This window comes from Coffea eugenioides, chromosome 4 (genome assembly GCF_003713205.1).
Source record: "Coffea eugenioides isolate CCC68of chromosome 4, Ceug_1.0, whole genome shotgun sequence".
In the NCBI taxonomy this organism is placed as follows: domain Eukaryota; kingdom Viridiplantae; phylum Streptophyta; class Magnoliopsida; order Gentianales; family Rubiaceae; genus Coffea; species Coffea eugenioides.
Window position 1 is genome coordinate 10,227,086 of NC_040038.1, and position 9,813 is coordinate 10,236,898.

At 37.3% G+C, this 9,813-nt stretch overlaps 1 protein-coding gene across 2 annotated transcripts; it reads right to left on the reverse strand.

Annotated features, from left to right (window-relative positions):
* Window positions 1–888: 888 nt before the first annotated feature.
* On the reverse strand, window positions 889–8,055 carry LOC113768646. Of its 2 annotated transcripts, none has more exons than XM_027313085.1 (5): window positions 7,886–8,055; window positions 7,576–7,763; window positions 7,068–7,278; window positions 1,634–6,390; window positions 889–1,120 (listed from the first exon to the last, which is right to left on the reverse strand). In XM_027313085.1, exons 2-4 carry the CDS (start codon window positions 7,738–7,740, stop codon window positions 1,634–1,636), a joined length of 5,133 nt encoding a protein of 1,710 aa, XP_027168886.1. In that variant the 5' UTR covers window positions 7,741–7,763; window positions 7,886–8,055; the 3' UTR covers window positions 889–1,120. The 2 variants fall into 2 exon arrangements, with proteins under 2 accessions (XP_027168886.1, XP_027168888.1); XM_027313087.1 differs by having other exon boundaries at window positions 7,576–7,771.
* Window positions 8,056–9,813: the final 1,758 nt, after the last annotated feature.

A 9,813-nucleotide genomic window follows, 5' to 3' on the forward strand; every position in this document is an offset into this window, starting at 1 on the left:
GCACCTCCATCAGCCAGAAATATTGTACTAGTGTGTTTATATATCACTTTTATTTTTTTCTTTGTGTAATTTTTCCCTAAAATATCCACTTAAATGCAGTGGCTATTACCTTCTCTCTATTTTTTTTTTTTGTGGCTATGACCTTCTTATTTATACACGAAAAGAAAAAAAAAGTATGTATGTAATTTTATTGCTTGATATTTTGTAGACGTGCACAGGCTTCCACTTTTGTTTTTGGTGGAATTGAGGATTTGTATTAATAGGATTTGACATGTTTTACATTATTCTAAAAGCTCAGAGGACTGATATTGATATAAATGAAGGGTGTCTCTTCTTTTCTTTTTCTTAATTCTCCTAATGAGACTTTAATTTAGTGGCTAAAATTGTGATTCTAGGAATTAGAGATTTTCGATTCTAATCTTCCTGTACTCTCCCCATTTCTTTAAAAGCATCCCTACCCTGCTAAAAAGAAAAAAGAGGTAAATGGTGGTGGATTTGTGGCAAAGGGTGGCTTAATTACGTGATCTTTTGTGGATTTTTTTCATTCTTTTTGACTACTAAACAAAGAAAAAAAAAACTTGGCCTATTGAAATCTGAAAGCAATTGCCAGTTACCAATTAAAGTCATGGGCAACAATTCTTTGGATGCTTGGGATGAGAGTTTTACATATTTTGGTGTAAGGATCCCAAGAGTTCGGCTATTTCTGGAAATCATCATCATTTCAAGGGGCAAACTTGGTTAAATTCATATTTAGGATGAAACAGAATTGACCCACCCTGAATAAAAACAACAGCAACTCAAAACTACCATCCTATTAGAAACGAAATATACCTAAAGGACTTGATTTCATGTGCGAGTGTTGCAAACTAATAGGCTTAAGATTTCCAGTGAGTAGCCATGCATCCTTGACAATATATTGATCATGAACGAAAAATGCTTCAACAATTTTCTAAACCAGAACAGCATAGTTTTCAGGTTGCTTTTCACTTACAAACCTATCATATATAGCAGTACGAAAATAAAGATGATTAATAACATGGATAATATAGGGAGTCGCCAACAGTTCCTTGCATATCAATCCAGGGCCATATCAGAAGTCAAGACCTTGAAGTGATTGTACCTGTAAAAAAGAGGCCGTAGGAAAGACAATCAACAAATCATTTAAAGGAAAGACGGTCTCAGGAAATCTATTCATCATTCATTGAAATCTATTCCTATGAACAATGTAGAAGGAAACAAAAAGAAGTCACGATCTGATTTTTTGAAAACTGATCCCCAATGTTCAAACATACATGGTGATCTCTCCAACAAGACATTTATACAAGTACAAATCAGGTGTTTCTCAGTCATGTAGCAGTGGTTTTAGTTGAATTCCCATTAAGGAAAAAGATGGGAAGGTAAAATTCATAAAATTCACTTGTTTCCTCTTTTTGTTTGTGACAGGCCATAGGCTTCATAGATTCCAAAGAGCAAATTTTTTTTTTTTTGGGGGCGGGGGGTAGATGGGAACTGGGAGAGGAATTCAGATAATGCAACAGGAGTTTCACATTGATACAAGAATATATCAGCTTGAACACTTTGGTTAGTTAAGGAAATAAAAACCTTGGAACTAGTACAGAGGTTCAAACTTTACCTAGTGACGTGAAAAAGCAGATGAGAGGAACTCTTCGTCCTCCAAGAATATCTCCAAGTTCTTGGTCTTCATCAAGAAATCAATGGCTGCCTCATCAAACTCCATCATGAAACCTAACTTGATCAATTCTGCCAGCTGATAGATATGATCTTCTTTTTCCCAAAATCCCTGAAAAATTCCCTCAGAAAGAACTTCAGCAAAATGTGTAGCGTACTCGAGCATCTTTCTGCGACTGCCTGATTTGTCAAACTTTTGCAGAAAGAACTTTGAATCTTCGCTCTCCCAGCGCATCATTCGGCTTGCTTCCACATACAGGAACTCCCCAGAAGAAAGCAATAACTTGTAACCCACATTGATAGGCTCAGGTGTCACAAGAACAGTGATATTCAAGAGGCATTTAAGAGCTTCATGTCTTTTCTCTGCTTCGAGTCCAAGTGAAGGACTAGCAAGAAAGCCAAGGATTAGTTTGGAGAGTCCTCTGCCAATAAAGATTTCCTTGGGATTGACTTGCTCGAAATGAAATCCATGCAATGAAAGCAACTTCTTTTCAACAGATTCAGAGAGAGTGCGCACACCAATTTGGGCATATATCTCGAGCAACTTTCCCCTGGGCAAATATTGCAAGCTTGGCTGAGGAAACCAGACAAATAGAGGACAAGAAGATAGCTGCCCAAAATGATCTTTCAGAAACAGATCATCTGCAATAAAAACTTCGTGTTTGTCAAACAATAAAGTACTATCAGAACCTGTGAAAACAGGGATTTTGGACAACTCTTCTGACAGAAGTTCCTTAGTCCGTGAATTCCAGTGCTTTATAACAAAGCCCCAAAAAGCACAACAATCAGCATTTGATAATTCGCGGTTGCTGTCTACCCATATCTTCCACAACTTGCAGTAATCATCAAGGGAAGGATTAGCTTTAACTCCAAAAGCACTGCTGAAAAAGCTCAGAATATCCTTTTGATAGTGCTTCTCCAAGACATACAACTGAGAACCAAAGAGGCCTAGTGTGTCGTGAAGAACACACTTTTCAGGGCTCACCCATTCTCCAGTGCTATTGTCACTAGGAATCCATATCCTCTTGCTTCCTTCATCGCTTGGCTTCCAGTCGAATCTGTACAGGTATTCATAGATTCGAGTGATGGCCTTAAACTCTGTATGAAAATCAAGAAAATTGGCCATCAATGGGCACCCACTGTTGATATCAGTAATAACACCCAATGCACAGAGCTGCTTTTTGTAAGACGCAATATTGGAGCCATAGAAGTTTTCATCAATGAATGGGCCATCTTCCTGCTGTAAGATAGATTTCCATTCAGAACCAAACAACAAGCACTCCTTTGAATATCTGTAGCCTGCAGTTGTCTTTAACCATCTTTCGTCAACTTTACATGCAAAGGCATCAAGTACACGCTCATTCGGCTCTCTCTGTAAATTCTTTAGGCACTCCAACAATGAATATGCAGCTGCAGGTGTTATGCTGCTTGGATCATCAGGTAATCGAAGCCCAGCAGTTACAAATTTTGCACCATTCCTCAGTTCAACCACCACTCCTAGTTCTTGGAGCTCAAATTTATACTTATGAATGGCCTTTCTGGAGTGATAACCGAGGTCATCAATAAAAGGCAAAACAGCAATTTCAGAAATTGGTTCCCAGTCTGTTCCATATAGGATACAATCTTTTGGGGATCTATAATCACCGTGTTTAGTCCTCAACCATTTTTCTTCATTGAAGCATTTCTTCACATCAGAAGGAAACAGGACACCAGGTGCATTTAGTTTTCTATAGCACGATAAAAGGGAAAGCACAGTATCCTTGCTTATCGAGCGCAGTGATGCCTGCTGCTTAAAGAACTTCGCAAATGCCCCAGCTGCTTCTTCAAATTGAACGTGCACCCCTATCATGTTTAACTCCATTTTGAAAGACGAGATTCTGCTCCTGTAGAAAGTTTCATCGATAATAGGAAAACTATTAAAAACCTGCAGAAGAAAACCCCATTGAGGATCAAACAAGTAACATTCAGCTGGAGATTTGAATCCCATGTTTGTCTTCAAACATTTGTTATGCTTAAGTGCCGCCACAAGTTTTTCAGACGAATTCCACATTCCTAAACATTCGAGAATGAAAAGAAAAGCTTCAGCAGAAAGTGAGTTCCAGGCTGCTGGAGCCTTGAAGTTGTCAATGTATACATCCATGTAACATTTATTGAAGCAACAAACCACACCAAGTAGCTTCAGTTCTGGTTTGAAAGAAAGAATCTCCTTCCCGTAGAAATCCTGATCAAGGAATGGAATGTTACTGGTCTTCGATGCAGCTTTCCAGTCCTCATTGAAGAGGACAGACTCTTCAGGCTTCTTGTAGCCTTGGGAAGTCCGCAGCCATCTTTTTCCTTTAATACTGGCAAAGAAATTGTCAACAGGAAGCATTCTATCACCCAAAAACTCGATGAACTTTAGTATTGAAAGAACCTCGGCTCTGGTTAAATTTGATGCAGCTACTCGGGACATAAGATGGTTGCCAATATATTGACAGGCTTCTTGAAATTCAAACTTGACACCGAGTATCCTCAACTCTCCCACATAGTTATTAATCCTATCACCATAGAATTTCTGATCAATTATTGGAATATCAACTAAGATTGGTGCATTTTGCAGATTACTCGCTGATGATGCCGAAAGCAAGAATGATTGTGATGGAGGTCCACATCCAGCACTGCCACCCAAAGAAACTCTTACCCAATTACCCTCCTTCATGCTTGTCAAGAACTCAGCTGGGATGTTAATCTGCTTCCTTTGCAAAGTATGAACCCAATCCAGTAGCAAGAATGCATTTTGCTTGGTAAGCATGGAATAAACACTAGGAATTGCAGCATCTGGAGGAGGTATATCAGGTATATCTGATGCTCCAAGATGAACATTAAGAAATTCTGCAAACTCCTTTTCAGAGCTGTAAAGACCAGCATGATAGCCTGGATGCAAATATTCCTCTCCTAGCTCAATGTAGCCTTCTTTTCTCCATGGATTTGAACCAATCAGTTGTAACCATCTGCTTCCCTTTGCTGGGACAAGAATGCTTCCAATGCCAGTGGTCACTTGCCCATAATTATCAACTAGTGGCATTGAAAAACAAAGTCGATCAACTTCTCCTTTCGATAAAAAATTTCTTCCCAAAGAGTGGTAAAGGAAGTGGGCATAGATGACAACAGAGTTTGGGTTTCCATTAAGTGACTTACTGAGGAGACTTGCATAGTCGTTCACATTTACAGAACCAACTTTGACTTGATTTACAAGCCAATCTAATATTGTTTTCCCCATACAATAGGACCAAATTAAATCTTGCATGGATTTCGGCAAGAAAAATTTATTTCCTGCACATCGGAATTCCTTGCTCCAATCAATCAGCCAAGAGATATGACGGGACTCACTAGACAGTAGCAACATGGAAGGATGGCCTAATGAGTAATTGATGCTGCACAAGCACACAACTCCATCACCACGAACATACTTGAGAAGTGGAATATTCGTGAAACTTGTACTTGCAAAGGAGCCCCAATTCTCAGCAAGGAACAAGAGAAAATCCAAGTAAAGATCCTCTGACACTCCCGATACAAAATTAGAACTTCCTATACATTTAGCATACCATTCATCATCTACATATTTCAATCCCAGAAAAGTTAATACTTCATCGTACTTCTTTTCATCAAATGAAGAACATAAAATGTGTCTTCCATGAGTTGAAATATTGGACAAGCTCACTCCTTGCTTCTTTCCCTTTCTTAACAATTCCCAGAAAGCAGGCATAAGCCTGCTCACTTCACCTGGTTTCTGGAAAATCTTCTGTTCTGAGTACAACTCGCATGGGATAATATTTTCATCCATCAACTTCTTTTGAATACTGGCTCTCACGGAATTAAGATTCGTAAATGGAGAAGCATTTACGGGTAAAAATATGAACATAGGAGGCAAACTAGAAACTGGGGCATTTTCACTTGATTTTACAAGAGAAGTGAATGCATTAACAAAAGCTGAAGGCACACAGTTAAGAATCCCTTGGTTCCAAGCATTATCCAAACGGATGCTTTCCCTGGAAGATGATAGAACAAAATCCGCCTGTATTATGAATGGGAAATTTGTGACCATCTCTGTAGGAAGGAAAGCATAGATCCCCGGAGAGCTAGTTCCTCTGTGAATACGCTCGCCAATCGGTAAAGCCAACATAATAACCAAATCATCTACATCCATTCTTCTTTCTACTCTACACTCCTCTATGACAGGAAACCTCTGCTTCCATATATAGTAACTACATTCTGCAACAGCATCACCTTTCTCAGCTGCAGAAAGGTGGAGCATATAAGATTGGGCATCAATGTTCTTCCTTGTGACAAAATCGGTTTCACTTGAAATAGAAATGGCACTGACAGTATTGCGCGTCGGATCCTTGTTGTCTTCCCTGACAGACAGCTTCTTTATCTTTGAAAGAAACAGAAGAACTTCTGGATGAATGCTTGAAAGCTGCCGCTTTACAGGTTCCACCTTGTCAGGCTTAAGAGGCAGCACAATCACTGTCGTTGGGAGATTAGTTGGAGAGCCATATATTTGTCGTAGGACAGGAAGAGAAGGATTTTCGTCAACCCATTCTGGGACAACATAGCCAACATTACAGTGCACGCAAGGGTCTTCACTAAATCGTATTTGGTAACCGTTGCTGAATATGTAGGGTTGTGCGGTGATCAGAAATACACTCTTGAAGCCAATCCCTGACAGAAGTTTTAAACCATACTACTTCAGTGACAACAAATACATATATAAAATAAAATAAAATAAAAAGATAATGCAAATCAAACAACTTAAGAATTATGATAGAAGAATTTCTACAATATTTACAGTATTTTTATCTGCAGCCAGATTTACAAGGGCGTCAAGCCTAAAGACTTGGATTAAAGTTCATGGAACTAAATTAAGCGACTTCCCCTAAAGTAAAATCTGAATGTGAACTATGCGAAAAAGAAGGATATCAAGATAACGTTAGAAAAATATTTGGAAACAGGCTCGAATTTCAAATTGATCATGACCTAGTCTGTATATTCCTTAGATTAATTTTCATCAATTGGATGGTAAACGAACCAGAGAGCTTTCATGATTGATCAAAATTATCTATTTGCTTTGAACTATCTAAGTACTTGATCTCTGAGCCTAGTAATTTTCTCTTATCCAGATTGCCTAATGGTCAAGGATAATATAATCGTTCTTGGAAATCTAGTGAAACTTAACATTAACACAAATCAATTTGACTGAAATAATCACGTTGCCAGTCTTCATGACAAACATTAGCTGAAGTGAAATAAACAACACAACTGTAACAGCAAACTAGTAAACAATTTGAATCAATTGAATTCTACAGATGTCAGCATGAAACTACTGAAGTTAAGTTTACCTTTCTCGCCAATGTAACCACTTTTACGGTTCCCTTTCTTGGTGGAGCGGCCAACACTACAAATTGATTCAATGTTCTTTGGGGAAAAACCTTTCTCATTGTTGAATATCAAGAGTGTAGCTGATGCTCCAGTAGCTGTTATGTCCTTCGAGGTTATAACAAACTCCAGGGATGGCTCTACTCCTTCTTCATACACATTATCCTCTGCATTCTGCAAATTCAACTTATTGCTCTATCATCCGTTCAATTTATCTCTACCATTTAAAGCAATTTGAATTATGTGTCCAACCAATTAATGGTTGAATGTATTTTCTGTTTCCAAAAAACAAGAAGTAAACTTGTCTACAAGACAAGTTTACAAGTGGGTCGTCTATATTGTTTTGCAATTAGGACAACTTTACATTCAATTCTTTAATCTTTGTGGTACAAACATATTATAAGAATCCATTTGAAAACAAAAGAAGAAATGAAAAAAAAAACTGTATCGAAGTCAAAGTTAGTCAAAAACCTGAATGAGTTCCATGAGAAAATGAATATCTTTGGCATAAAGCTCAGCAGACAGATTCTTTACAGCCTGATGAAGATCCTCAGTGAGTGGGTTGGGTTCTCCTCCAATAGAAAACTTTGTCCTCCGTATCTCTTCTATGTGCTCCCTTGGTGTCCTACTAGCCATTTTTACAGTCGATCGACAATCACCTGAAAAGCTAAAACAACGATCAAATTATGTAGTTGAATTATGATTGGAAGAGACATGCATGAGCTTTTGTATTAGAAGTCTTTACTAACAACTCCAACAAAAACCCAGAAAATTTTTTGACCTTCAAACCCGCCTTTTTTTCTCTCCTTTTCTTCCTACTTCACCACCGTCTTCTCCGCCAGTAGTAGCGCGGAAAATCTTCGCTTTTTCTTCTACTCTCTCGGACTGCAATATTACCTCTTCGTTTTTGGAGTTAGAAAAGAAAAAGAAAGTGAAGAGTCTATTAAGAGTCAGTCCTTAACTCTTAAGTCTTAGGTCTGTATTCATGTCTTCTTTAAATAATAGTACGTCTTCCTTTTTGGAGTGAGAAAAGAAGAAGAAAGTGGAGAGTCTACGAAGAGTCCGTCCTTGACTCTTCAAGTCTTTAGCTCTCTATTCACGTTCATGTTTTCAAAAAGACATGTGGTACATGGTCGGAAAAGAAGAAGAAAGCGGACGGTCTTACGAGTCAATCAACTCTTTCTAAGGCTTTGCTCTCCGTTGTCATTTGGATTGTTATTTTTAAGAATTTGAATAGAAAAAATGTAATATAGCGATTTAGTAAATGTTAGATAAAAAGATAATTATAAAAAATGTAACAATTTTTTGTGAAAATCACAATCCAAGCAAGATTATTTGTGCAAGAAAAACCTTCTTGTTAATAAAGCTTTGGCCTTAAATTACAAGTGTATGCTTATATATCGTGTATATGCTGTCAAATTTGGATGCGTCATAATTAATTTAAATTAAATTTTAAAATTTAATTTTTTTAGAGGTGTCATACATCTAATCATGATAAGTTTTTACAGAGATAATGTATATACTATCAACTAAAAGTGTATGCATATATATATATATATATATATCATGTATGTACTGTCAAATTTGGATGCATCAAATTTGAATCAAATTAAATTTTAAATTTTAAATTTTCTATTTGCTCCTAGTTCAATAGCATTTGTGTTCATCTCATTCACCTTGAACCAAAAACCGTAATGATTGAACTATTTAAGCACAGAACTCTAGAACTCTTCTCTTATCCAGGATAATATAATCGTTCTTGGTGATTTAGCATGTTTGTACTAGGATGAAACAAGGCGGTACCAAAGTGAAAGTTAGTCAAAAACATGAATAAATTCCATGAGAAAATGAATATCATTGGCATAGAGCTCAGCGGACAGATTCTTGACGGCCTGATGAAGATCCTCGGTCAGTGGGTTGGGTTCTCCTCCAATAAAGAAACTTTGCCCTCCGTATCTCTGCTACGTGCTCCCTTGGTGTCCTACTAGCCATTTTTGTCGATCAACTGAAAAGCAAAAACAATGAGCAATATATGTAGTTGAAAAGCTTAGTTAAGAGCCAAGAAAAGAACTGAAAGAACTTCCAGAACATATTCAACATAGGAGTGCATGAGGTTTTGTTAGAAGTCTTCACTAATAACCAATGTTTTTGAAAACCGGACCGGACCGGCCGGTTGAACTGCGAACCAGCCATGCCTCTGGTCCGGTTCAATTAAAAACCCCCAAAATTAATTAAACCGATCAAGAACCGGTTGAACGGATAAAAATCGGGAGGTTCAACCGATTTTTATTAAGTATTAATTTTCTAAAATAAATATTTTTTGTACTCAAAATTCTTAATACTAAAATGAATAAAAAAATATTAAACCTTTGAATCGAATCGAACCGATTGAACCGATCGAACTGTGAGCCGGAAGGTTTTCCGGTTCAATTTCCGGTCCGAGTTTAAAACATTGCTAATAACATATAAGGGACTAAAACTTAGGGGTAAATGTATACCGAAACTCTACATATATTCCTATTGCCCAGGTTTTATGTGTACTCGTGCTAAAGGCACACTCGTGTGTGTGCAATTTAAGAATAAATTAATTTTTATGATTTTTTTTTAATGAATTGACAGTTATCTTGGTAGTTATGTCAATTGGTAGTTGTCTTGTAAAATGTTTGGATATTTAAGCCTATTGGTAGTTGCAACAATATATATATAGGA

What these genes read in the sequence shown, in the direction of transcription:
- LOC113768646 (XM_027313085.1), bottom strand. Translation starts at nt 7,740, where the DNA reads ATGGCTAGTAGGACACCAAGGGAGCACATAGAAGAGATACGGAGGACA. An exon ending in TTCTCATGGAACTCATTCAG is followed by an intron (nt 7,279 to 7,575) that starts GTTTTTGACTAA and finishes TTGAATTTGCAG; the next exon opens with AATGCAGAGGATAATGTGTA. An exon ending in TGGTTACATTGGCGAGAAAG is followed by an intron (nt 6,391 to 7,067) that starts GTAAACTTAACT and finishes AACTTCTGTCAG; the next exon opens with GGATTGGCTTCAAGAGTGTA.